This window comes from Helianthus annuus, chromosome 11, assembly GCF_002127325.2.
Source record: "Helianthus annuus cultivar XRQ/B chromosome 11, HanXRQr2.0-SUNRISE, whole genome shotgun sequence".
Taxonomy (NCBI): domain Eukaryota; kingdom Viridiplantae; phylum Streptophyta; class Magnoliopsida; order Asterales; family Asteraceae; genus Helianthus; species Helianthus annuus.
The window spans coordinates 14,154,972-14,168,334 of record NC_035443.2 but is presented as its reverse complement, the minus strand read 5'-3'; the positions used below and the strand labels follow the sequence as shown (position 1 = coordinate 14,168,334).

Here is a 13,363-nt window from a genome sequence, read left to right as displayed (position 1 = left end):
TCTTGTTGCTGAAGGTAGGTAAAACTTTAAGTTTTTGTTAAACACATGTAAGGAAGAAAAGGTACGAATGATATGTTTGAAACCGCTAGATGGATTCGAACATAGAAGGAATGAAGGGTATGGATGTTACATTTAAATCAGTGGGACGGATTTAAAACATAAAAAGGATGTAATGAATGTCTTTATAAGTAAGCATGAATGGAAGGAAGTACGAATGTGTACCCCAAAGCATCTATGATAAGTAAGAAAAGTCAGTTTACCTTAAGAGGTCAAACTACAAAGATAGGCAAAATAAGTAACCTTAAGGAATGAAACATGAATGTGTAATAGCATGTACATAAGAAGTTGTAAAAGGATTATAGACGAATAATCATCTAGTATAATGAATGTTCGAATGAAATATGCTAACTGCTAAATTGTTGATGATTATGTTAGAACTCTTGATGTGACTATTAAGTCAAACATAAATGTGTGTGTGGGTAAGAGGAAATGAGAAAGGTTTCGGGGACGAAACCTTATTTAAGGGGAGTAGACTTGTAACGCCCCAAAATCCGAATTTTATTATTTGCTAGCATGCCTTCTATGTTATAGCATGAAATAAAAATAACTAGGCTATTTATATGTATGTGCGTTAAGAATAAAAATATAAGCGTAATTGTTCGTTTATTTTGTTAAATGATAACTAGGAGTAATAACCTAGTTAGAGTGTTAGTGATACCTTAGCTTAAGGTAGACTATAGTTATTTAAAGCTAAACACTCAAACATGAGGGGTTGAAAGGGTTTAATTGGAAACATGATTTATTAAAAAACATAAATTAAAAAGCACAAACACACACTTCAGTGTGTGTGTGTCGATCTGAGCCAGGATGGGGAAGGAGAAAAACCCTCACAACTCAAGAATCAACAAATTGGAATGGAAATCAGGGCGAAATCCTATGCATGAGCCCTAATTCTTGATCATCTAGACTTGCGAATCATGTGGTAAGTCACAGTTTTTGATTTAATGATCTTTCAAGTATGGGTATGTGATATATCTTTGATTTCATACGAAATTAAGCATGAGGAAGTGTTAGAATCAGCAAATAAAACCTGGATTATGAATGATTTCGAGTGATTTGATGTTTGGAAGTTGAACCCACCATTGGTGGTGAAGATGGCGACATGGGTATGTCACCCATGTCCAATCTTTGTTCAAATTCTTGATATGCTATGTTGTATGTGATTAATCTTTGCTAGATAGGTTGAACATGGTATGTGATTTGTTGGATATGTTGTATTGTTGATGATTGAAAGCATGAACTAGGAAGAAAAAGTATGAATAATACTTGTACATTATGCTTGAAAATTTGTATGCACGCCAAGTGTTTGATGAAATGACTAGGTGAAGTAGAAGGTGAAATATATATGCAAGAATTTGGTAGTTAGGAATAGAATGTGATAATGAGGTATTTGATAGTGAAAGTAGCATGAGATATATGTTTTCATGAAGTACATATGGGTATTTGGTTAACGAGATGATTTTGGTAAAAAGTATGTTTTAGGAATTTGCACCCTATACTTGAATGGTGTGGTGTACCTCATGTGACGGACAAGCCGTTCAATGGTAATCTATAAGGGGATGTACGCTAAATGTGTAGCTTGTGGGTTTATTAGTAAAGAATGACATTGAGATTGTGTTAAAGAACTAACCTTGAATGTGGTTGACAATTATAGGATGATGAAAGCGTTAGTTGGTATTGAATTGTTTATACATGTGTGTAGTGTGATAAATTGATCATGTGATTTAATGTGCTCTAAAACATGAGTATGAAATATAAATGGTATCGATATCATGGCCTACTACATCAATATGGACATAAGTTACTAAGTTGAGAGTTTGTATGCTTGACCGTTGACTTTCTGAAAAGTCAACGAATGTGTTAATGGCATGATTAGATTTACGAATATGAATGAAAGGTATTGAGGAATCATATGATATATGTTAAACTAATTATGTGCTATGTATGATAAGGAATTAGATTTCATAAATATGGAACAATGTGATTGTCGATCCGTGACTTATGCACGTTGATGAATGATTGATTTAGAGAAGTCAATATAACTATGAATTTAAAATGGATGTTGATATGGAATGAACATATATATATATATATATATATATATATATATATATATATATATATATATATATTAACAATGTCATGGGCATGATGGCATGAAAGGATAGGTATCGCATGAGCATGGAAGGCAAATGGGTCAAGAGGAAGCAAGAAAGCGAATGCGATTAGGAACGCATAAGGTAAGTGATTTCCGTAATCACTCCTTAGTTGTTTACGTAAAGTTATGTGTTAGTTAATTAAGTATGATAATTAAGGACAAATAAGGATGGTTCGTATGAAATCGATGATTTTCGCCAAGTAGATGTAATGGGTCAAAATTTGGTTTTATTACTATACCGGAAGGGTTGCGTAAGTAATGAATACGGTACCTTAACCGGGTATGGGTAGAATGGTACATAAGCACGCTAATCAAGAATCGGAGGCGCGAATTAATAGCATAAATACCCGGTTGTGAGTTATGGTTAATGGACAATAAATTTAACAATTTGAAATTGTATTAACCAAGTTTGTTTTCGTATAAATGAATGAAATTAATAAGCTTAACGCATACCGGGTATCGGGTGCATAAATCCCAAGTACGAACCCCGGATAATGTAAAAGTATTATAGTTATAACGTTTATGTAAGTTTTGGGTTAAAAAAAATGAGTAGTTTGACGAAAACATGAACGGGTCGAATAAGTGAAATTGGGTATATAAAGCCGAGAGCTTTAAGTGAATATTTTCCTTAAACCAGATGTTGGATTTCAAGTTCATATGATAGAATGTGAATTTACAAGCATGTAGGAAGAAACGGGAGGTTAAACGGGTAAACGGTTCAAAAGTTATGCGCGTTTTAGTGCGTACGGACGACGAAACGGAGCTGCAGAAAAATGCAAAATCTAGAGGGCGTCGCCGACGGGCATGGGGGCGTCGCCGACGGGCTCTAGAAAATCAGTTTTTGTGCTGACGGGTTAATTACCTGTCTACGGGTTTTTGGGCTACGGGTAAATGCAAGGCCCGTCGCCGACGGCCCTAGGGGCGTCGGCGACGGCCTTCCCAAGTCCCAAAAGCTGAAATCTTGTTATTTAAGTTAATTTATGTACCGTGGGCTTCGGTTTGATATCCGTGGACTACGGTGGACTTTCCCAAACATGATTTTGATGGTTCCTTAGATGTTTATGGGCTATAAAGCTAAGTCAAAGACCCATGTTAATAATGTATGATTATGTAAGAGGTACGCGTGATCTAGTACGTGTTTGTTAAAGTATGTACGTATGTAGATGTGTATGTATGCATGTATAAAGATATGTACGAGTGTATGCATGTACGTAAAGATGTAGGAGAGGTATGTCCGTATGTAGATGTGTATGTATGCATGAATGTAGAGATGTATGAATGTAGGTACGTATGTAGAAGCGTATTTATGCATATATGAAAATACGTATGATGGTATGTATATATGTGAAGGCGTAGAAATGTATGAATGTATGCAAATGTGTATTTGTGTATGTATGGGAGTACGTGTGATCGTAGGCATGAATGTAGAGACATATGAATGTAGGTACATATGTAGAAGTGTATTTATGAATATATGAAGACACGTATGAGTGTAGGCATGTATGTATTGAGGAATGGATGTATGCAAGAGTATATGTAAGTATGATCTCGGATACGTTAAGTGTTAATGATATTAATCATGTACCTGGAAAATGAAGATTTACGCAGGTACATTATTGAAGACTCACAAGGGAATGGATACGCTAATGATATGCTTAAAGTTAGAGAGAAAGCTGAATGGAGAGTGTACATGTATTGAGTTTTGTTTATGTATTGTATACTAATGTGATGAATGTATGTGCTGAGTGCAGGTTGTACGAATCACGGGTGGTTATCACGAGGAATAGAGCTCGAAGAGCGAGTCACAAGCTAGATTGTACGGGAATAACTGAATATGTATTATTAGTAATCAGGGCTTATGCTTGATTTTTTTGTAAAAGATACATATTAAAACGTACTTTCAAGTAAGTCATGACATTAATAATGAAAGAAATTTTATGGCACGAGTTTCCGCTGCGACTTTTTGTCAAATACGAATTAGGGTGTAACATCAGCAAATCGATGAAACAATAAAATTGATAGTCATTGCTGTTGTAAAAAAGATCCTCTAAAGGGGACCCACCAAAAGTCGAGCCGTCATCTCTCTGCTGAACGGAAGTTCTGACCTGAGCTCTCACGGTTTCGCATCTACCCCTTTACAGATATCATCTGTGGTATACTCACCTGTAAGACTGAATATTTGGGATCTGGATACAGGAGTATATTCAAGTGGAGTGATACACAATCAAGTTTAAGTCTTTAGAACATTAATTTCGTATCTTGAATCGATTGAAGTTTGTGTGAAAATTTAAGTGGACAAACATACTGACAATCCAGGTAAATTGTTTAAAACTGAAAATGAAATCAAGCTTAACGGTGTTAGTGATATGTTTCATAACTGATATGATCCTCTTACACAAACTCACAAAAAATTTTATATAGTTTATTTCTACTTTCTATTTTCTTTCTGAAAAATCCAAAAAGATTTTTAGTGTGTTTTAGCATAAAATTTTGAAAAGTCAAAAAGATTTTTGACAACTGATGTTGAAAAGCTGATTTTCAAAATTCAAAGTGCTAAACATGATGAACATTTGGTTTGGGTGTCTGTGTTTGTTTTGATAAAAACAATGTCATAATTTCAAGAGGTTCATCATACAGATAGAAAATTGAAAGGGAGTTAAATGTTGGTGCATATGAGAGAGTCTGAGTTGGTGCATGTTTATATGTTTAAATGTTGTCATAGATCTTATGTTTGTGGTAGAGTGTATGCAGGAAATGTCAACATCTGAGAGAGAATATGTAACATTTGAGGGGAGCTCATGTTGGATTGGAGAAACTTAAACGCTGTCAAATTTCAAAGTGAGAGAGTCTGTTGGTGATGAAGATAGAGAGAAGAAGTTAAAGAGAGAAAAGCCCAGTGGCTGATCAAGACAGAAGAATTGAAGACAGTGTGATATGACTCGATGACACTCCGTTCGATGGCACTTCGTCAACATCTGAGGGGGAGTCTGTTGGTGCATTTCATCTGTTGACTTCATCTTGTATCGAGTCATAGTCTTAGAATGTTAGATCTGGGCACGAAATGCGAGAAAATGTGAAATTGTATAGAATTGGGCTAGTTGGTTCGCTTATAGGTCCAATTGTATAGTAGGTTCGCTCGAACGGACTTTAGTGGTCAGGTCCGCTCGAATGTCAATGGTCAGGATCGCTCGAACGTCATTATTTTGGTCCGCTCGTGTGACTAAAGTCTGGTCCGCTCGAGTGGTTCGCTTATTGGGCCTGTCTAATAAGCGAACCCAATCCTCTATAAATAGGCTGATAAGCGAATCAGAATGGGTGTGTGTGTCGAAACTCGTACCGAAGTGCTGCCGGATCGAGAACTGATTGTAATCATTGTCAAATCAATACAGAAAGAGTTTAAAGTGAATTACAAGCTATTCCTACGTTGATTACTTGTTTTCCGCACCTGTAATTGACGAAAACGCCTCTGAACGACTCGTTTAGGTCGAAATACGATCCTACAGAAATTGCAAGACTCCAAAAGAAATTTGGGAAAATTGAAAAACAAGACACGTTGGCATTGATCGGGTACAAAAGGCTCGCTGGCATACACTGATGTCAGAATTCGAGTTAATGCAAATGAAAGAAGATGAAACTGTGGACTGTTCTCCGCAAAGATAAACAGTGTTGTTACATGGACAACACTGAATCAACCGACTTTGGTACGCAAACTCCTAAATGCCGTGCCATATAAGTTTACTCATATTGTCGCCTCCATGGAATAATACTACGATATAGAAACAATAACGCTAGAAGAAGCAGTCGGAAGGTTAAAGACTTATGAAGAAAGGCTAAGGTTAAAGAAAGGAAGCCCAGGAGATAACCAAGATAGATTGATGTTTACACATCATAACAACAACTCAGGCAGAGGAAGACAGTTTGGAAACCGCGGGCGTGGCAGGTTCAACCAACCACGTGGAAACTGGCGAGACAATAAAGACAAGCAAAGCCCTAAGAATGAAGGATCTTCATACAGACCTAGGGGTGGAAATTCTAAGAATTGGAGGAAGTTTGGAAGGAACCAAACAGACACAAGTAAGATCCAGTGCTTCAATTGTCAAAAGTTCGGATACTTCAAGAAAGACTGTCCCGAGAAAGATGTTGTGCAAGAACACTCAAATCTCGTCGAGGAAGACAAAGTACCCGTATTGCTAATGGCAATACAAGAAGAAAATGTTTCTTAGGAAAGGGTTCTACTAAACAAAGAACGCATAAAACCAGCAAGTTACACAACAGAAGATGAAGGTCTATGGTACTTAATTGCAGTAGTTGTTTCTTCCATTACAATCCCCCAGTCATGTGGCTCACTAACAGTTTGAAGGGGTTGAACAATCGTAGCGTTATTAGCAAGGTTATCAGATGAGGTTGTTGTTGAAGTGGTAGAAGTTGTATTGGATGGGGCTGAACTGTTGTTGTTGGATCTTGCTGAGCTTCCTTGACCATTGCTGCCTTCTCTATTCTTTGGTTTTCGACATTCTCTTGGATAATGACAATAGATGCCACAGTTGTAGCATTTAACTTTAGTCATGTCAATTCCCATTCGTGTCTTTCTGTTACCACCAATGAAACTCTTTTCCGTTCGCTAGAGAAATTTCTTCGCTCTTCTTACTAGTAACACCATATTTAATTGCAAATAAAGCTCTTCTAATTCATCTTGATCGATTTGACGTGCTTTTGTTGATTGTATGAATTTTAGTTTGAAAGTTTGATTACCTTTTTTTTAACATGACCCTACCCGATCCGACCTGCTACGGACCGAAAAAAATATTATTAGCGAGGGGCATACAACGCTTAAAAGTTTTCCAACCCCTAGAAAAAGATTCCTGGATACGACATTGGCCACCACCATTGCACCGTATCCCCCTACACGTACACTTCTCCACTACAAAGAGAGACAGAGAGGCGGGCTGTTGGTTGCGATACTTCCAATAGGTAACGGTTTGTGTGACACTTTCCTTTGGGTTCCAATTACGGATTTAGGATGATGACGCAGTATTGGATGAGAGGCTGTTGGTTCGATACGGTGTTGCTTTTAGTTTCCGGTGGTACCCGCAGGCTTTTGGGGACACACATTAAAAAGTGATTGATTATTAATCTAAGTGGTTGATGAATTCAATTTATTCGTTCAATTCTCTTTGTTACAACAGCTTGAATGTTTATGAATATGCCATGCATCTTTTGTCTTTTTTATGTTCCAAAACCATAGAAACATTTTACAATCATAAAAGCCATATTTTAAATGTAAAGTCAACATGCTTTTGTTCAATTAAAATTTGAAAGTTCGGTATTTTTCATGTTCTTACTGTATGTTGGGTTAATCGGTTTGGTTACGTGTCACGGGTCACGGTCAACGGTTTACTAGTCGGGTCTAGCTAACGGGTCAAGAGTTGTTTGAACGAATCTTATTAGAATAATGGGATTATACCCATGGTTTAGAGGATGCACATGAGTTGATAAAGAAAACGTGGTGTATTGATCGAGTGGTGTGTTGACCGAATTTCATGCAGGACGTGGAATGAAAGTGATGTGCAGATTGTTTTAGTTTAGTTTATATTGTTTTTTTATTCCCACGTTTGTTTTTGTAAAGGCTATTTAAAGCCATTTGTTTATGTGAATATTGAAAACCCCATTTTCTCATTTGAAAATTGTCAAACACAGTGAGTTACATTTCATATACATATTGTGTGTATATTTTGAGTGATTTATTTGAGGGAGACCTGAACCAACACTGTATAGTACAACACATCCCTTTTTAGATTTTACTCTAGATTTATACGAGTGGTAACATGATGATGGTTTTTAACTCTTGTTGTTGTTCATTCTTGTGTCATGAAGTGCATTTATTGTTAATTATATGAATTAGTTAACTTTTGTGGTTGGCTTCATCTACTCGTCTTACATAATGTTCAGAAAAAGTCTGGCTGACCAAGTCTCTGGCATTTTATACAATTGCCTTGTTGATGTTGACTTACAAAAGCAAGAAAACAAGTGATGGTTGCAACTGAGAGATTGGGTGGTCAATTCTGTCCCCATTTTCATTCTCATTGTACACACTTGGTGGTTCAAATATCCTTTTCCGTCTTCAATTTAATTTTTGTGATTTTCAGTTAGTTTCCTCACAAGCGTTTCGGGGAGGGTTCGGCCCAAATAAGTTACATGGACCGAGCTGATTGAACACGGATACTCCTCATCTATAGTATACGTAAAATAAATGGCCCTACCCGACCCATGTTTCCCGTATTGTAAAACATCTTTAGTTACCTATATGTCACCATATTTGTAACCATTCCCATTTTTCATTGATATTGATTTGCAGAAAAGTAAAAGACATAAAGTTCTAGAAAATATATACCAAATATTACATGACTTAAAATATATAATTATAAGGAAGCATAAAGTACTATTATTCTGTTTTTTTTTAAGCAAAATGATAATATATCATTAAAAGAGCCAGCAGGATTCTAGTAGGATACATACACCAAAATCCAAAATTAACCCCAAAACACTAAATAACCAGCCTCTAAAATAGTAAAATACAAGACAACCACCCAAAGAACATAAAATCAGGGACTGTAGTTTTTCCTCGTGTTCCTTAATGGCCTTACCCATCTGTCATTCCTCATACCGAATCGTTCAAGGAGCCAATCACCATACATTGAATATACAAAATTCCCTATAATAATTCCAACTACCAAACCGCTCCCGACACCCAATAATATCACCATCCAATCAATTTTGTCACTTGGCAGGAGAGACTCGTACTCATTGCTGCTTGTTGGTGGAAGTATTGATGGTGCCTTTGATTTTTCACATTCCTTGGATAGCGGTTTTCCACACAATTGGGGATTGCCCAAGTAGGAATTGTTATCAAATGTGTTGAATTGTTTCCCTTGAGGTATGTGCCCATCAAGGTTGTTGAATGACACGTTCAATATAGCTAAGAAGCCAAGCTGCAACAATTGTTGAGGGATTTGTCCTGATAGCTCGTTTTGGGAAAGATCCAAAGATTCAAGATTCTTTAGGTATCCCAAGGACGGCAAGAAATGGCCGGTAAAATGGTTGTTGGAAAGATTAAGAGACTGAAGCCCATGAAGATCTTGGAGTGATTGTGGGATATGCCCATCAAATTTGTTACATGAGAGGTCGATGGCTGTGAATATGTTTAGAATTTTTGTGTACTCTCTCTTCACACCTTTGTTTGTTAACGTCATTGAGTACGGAAACTCAAAAGGCTTTACATTATCAAAGGGTATCTGGGATATCATGACATATGATTCATGGATAAAAGCAGATTTCATTGCGTTCCATGTGTGGAATGCCTTATCAGGCAATTGACCACTAAAAGCGTTGTTGGAAATGTCTATGATCCTCAACTTAGAAAACTGTGAGCTAATAGTTGTGAGACCTTGAATTTCACCATAAAATTTATTAGACCTCAAAATGACCACTTGTAGCTTAGGAAGAGTTCCCAACCAAAGAGGAAAAACATCTTCAAAAGAGTTATCTGCAAGAGAGAGAAACTCTAAATTGGTACAGTTAGCCAAAGATTTTGATACCTGACCAGTAAATTGATTTTCGCTCAAATCAATTGTCTTCAAAAGGCTTCCATGCGTACACATACTTACCATCGGTCCATGAAAGTCATTTCGTTTCAGATCTAGAACCGACAATGAATTCTTTAAATTGCTTAAACATGGAGGAAGGGTTCCAGTCATCATGTTAGATGACAAATCTAGGAGTTGAAGGAATTTGAGTTCACATATCCATGGTGGTATTTCTCCTGTTAGATTATTGTTTGAGACATCATAAAGAATTATGGTCTGTGGGGGAATTGGAAGCTGCCCTTGTAGCTGATTATATGACACGTCGAATGCTTCCAAATTAATCCATGGGAGAAAACGAGGATGCTGATGAAAGCCAGTGATGAGGTTGTTTCCAACGCTGAATATCTGTAATGTTTCTCGGTTATTATTCCAAATCCAATTTGGTATGAACCCTTCAATTTCATTGTTGTAAAGGAATAAGCCTATCAAATTCCTTTGGTAGCGCAAAAAAGCTGGGAATTCCTTCAAGTTGCATGATGCCAGTCCTAGATATTTCAATTCTGGTAGGGTGTCATTGGTGTAGTTGGTGGTGGTTACAAATGACAAGCTATTACCATCTAGTGCCAAAAGTTCGAGTTTGTCGAGTCCTAAAAACGCTTCTATGCCCACTTTTCCGCTAAAATTGTTATGACCTAAGTTAAGATTTTCGAGACTTTTGAAGTTTGAAAAAGAGCTTGAAATTTGTCCTTGCAGTTGATTAATTCTAAGGTCTAAGAGTGTTAGTTGGGTGAGGTTCATAAATGAAGATGGGATATGACCAAAAATAAAATTTCCCGCCATGGAGACAAAATTAAGGTTGGTAAGGTTTCCAAGATAGGGTAGGATTTCATCGTGTATGTTCATATGATCTAGATCTAATACGGTAAGCTTTGTAAGCTTGTTAATCCAATCGTACATGTGTCCTATCTCGAAACTATTAAAACCAAGATCCAAATCAGTGAGTTTCGAAAGGCTTGCCAATGAAGGAACTTGTCCGGTTAACTCATTTTTTGAAATAGACAAGTAAGTTAGTTGTGTCAAGTTTGGGAGTGAACCTGGAATATGACCCGAAAAATAACAACTTCCAAGGGACAAGACTTCTATATGCCTCAGGTTGCTTATAGATTCTGGTATAATCCCAGCAAAACCTGTTGAAAACAGATTTAGATTCTCAAGTAAGGAATTGTTGTGGAATTCAGGCAGGAAACCAGTGAGATTAGGATTGTGTTTCATGCTAAGATGATTTAACTTCGGTAAATGAAATATTGCTGACGGAAATTCACCTTGAAGCTGACAACCTGAAAGTATGATAGACCTCAAAGAAGAAAAATTGGCCAAAATACGAGGTACTGAAGAACTAAGATCAACCCCGGAGAGATTGAGAAATTCAAGTCTAGACACGTTTTCCAACAAATACTCAAGACCGGGACTTTGAAGCCTTAGGGGATTCCCTGATAAATCTAGCGAAGAAAGCTGTATTAATCGTGAGATTTCATTTGGGATTTGCCCATTGAATCCAGAATTAGAGAGATCAAGGCTTCTTAATTGCGTAAGACCAGCAATCTCATGGGGGATTTGAGACTCAACAAAGTTGTTCATGGAGAGATCAAGTACCTGTAGGTGAACAAGCTTGAAGAGGGTGCTACTAGAGTCGATAATTCCACCGAGAGAGCTTCTGCTCCAGTGAAGCCCGATCACATGGCCCGTATTGCTACACACCACACCGTCAAACAAACAACAATCAGAATCTGAAGTGTTGCTCCAAGAATCAAACTTTTGGAACCCAGCAGCATCATTATAGTTTTGATGAAGAATGGTTTGCTTAAATTGAAACAAAGCTAAACACTCCTCATGATGGCTTAATAACGATGCGGTGCATGTGAAAAGGAGTAACAAGTATACAAAGGAGAAGATTTGCAAGACTGTGGAAGCCATGAAGCGAAGTAGTTTAATTCCAGACATCTGATTACTAGAAAACTTTATATAAACGACATAACCTGGTACTACTAAGTCAAAAGCTTGTCCTGTTCCTCTCGTTATTACTCTTCCGATGGAACCACAATCAAAATATAGTACATTAGTTTAAAATGAACTTGCCAATACGTAATAATATGAAAGGAAAAGGAAAGGTTAATTAATCAATTTAACGTTATAAACTATTCTTTTAGACAATGATTTTTGTTACTTTTTAAGTTTTTATGTATGTAAAATCATTACAATCATATTAACACAAATTACCAAAACTTAACACTAAGTTTTCCAAAATTCTCAAAACCCCAAGTGAAAATACATTTCGTAATACTCAGTAAAATACATTTATAATAACCGATTAAAGTAGCTATAAATTGATCAAAATTTATAAAATACAATCAAACGAAGTTACATTTGATCAAAACTTTGTAAAACAATGGGATAAATCGATTTGGGATTCAGATCTAAAAATAATTGATCATAGGGAGGATAATTCGTCATGGGTGTATACTTACCAGTTGCCATGTTAAATACCAAGTTAATCTATCTTCAATCTTTCACATGACCGTCCCGGTTGCCCCACCAAGATGCGGATAATCTTATTTTTGCTTGAATGTATTCAGGCACATTAGAATTTAATGGCCAAAATTAAGAGTATGGATTGATATGACAAAACGAAGTTTGACATTAATTAAGTCAAAATCGGAAATGACAGAGGAGTTAAAATAGAACTTTAGAATAATGATGCTTACCAAAACTATAAAGTGTTAAGCTGGGAGCAACAAATCAATTGGAAACTAATAGAAGTTCAACTGCCAATGAGACCCAGGTTCGATTTCCACTCTCCTTATTATTTTTTGTGGCATCCAGGTGAAGAGCGAATACAGGTGGCGCCGATTTGACTTGGATGGGAGGCGAGGTTTTACTGATTATTCCACTGTCGTGCCTTGCACGGGTGGAGGTCGGGTTTCCGCGCATCTTTGGAGAGCCAAGGGGCTGGCGGCGGTCGAGTAGTTGACCTTGGCCACGGCGCCCGGTGTCACGGTGGTTGGCACGTCATTTCTTGCCGTTCAAAAAAATATAGAACATCAACCGATAAAAACGTTTGTGTGTATTACGAAGAATCCTAACAACTATTTATAAGCAACTAAACCTTGACTAACAAGAAACTAATTCAAACAAAACTCAAATCTTAAACTAACAGATAACTTTAATTTAATTACTAGATTAATCTCCTCCACCTCCAATTTAAGTACCTATATTTGTTAGATGTCAAATGAATAGTATGATTCCTGTCATATGAGAAATTTCTGCAGTTAATGAACAAATTATCATCAAATCAAAAGCATATTGGTTTTCAAAATTAAAACTCATTAAACTAAAAGACATCTAACATCTAACTTTGATGTCTCGTGATTTCAATTTTAGGCTATTGTAACACTGAAGCATAAAAATTGTGTTGAACATACATAAACGAATACAAATCAGATATCTACAAGTTATAAAATGAGTTAAAAATCTCAATATCCGACAAAAACTTAAGTAACATATC

General features: G+C 36.6%; 1 protein-coding gene across 1 annotated transcript; it reads right to left on the bottom strand.

Annotated features, from left to right (window-relative positions):
- Positions 1-8,820: 8,820 nt before the first annotated feature.
- On the bottom strand, positions 8,821-11,775 carry LOC110887845 (receptor-like protein 7). Its single transcript, XM_022135411.1, has one exon. The coding sequence runs from the start codon at positions 11,773-11,775 to the stop codon at positions 8,821-8,823; it is 2,955 nt and encodes a 984-aa protein (XP_021991103.1).
- Between the last annotated feature and the right edge of the window lie 1,588 nt (positions 11,776-13,363).

What these genes read in the sequence shown, in the direction of transcription:
- LOC110887845 (XM_022135411.1), bottom strand. Translation starts at nt 11,775, where the DNA reads ATGGCTTCCACAGTCTTGCAAATCTTCTCCTTTGTATACTTGTTACTC.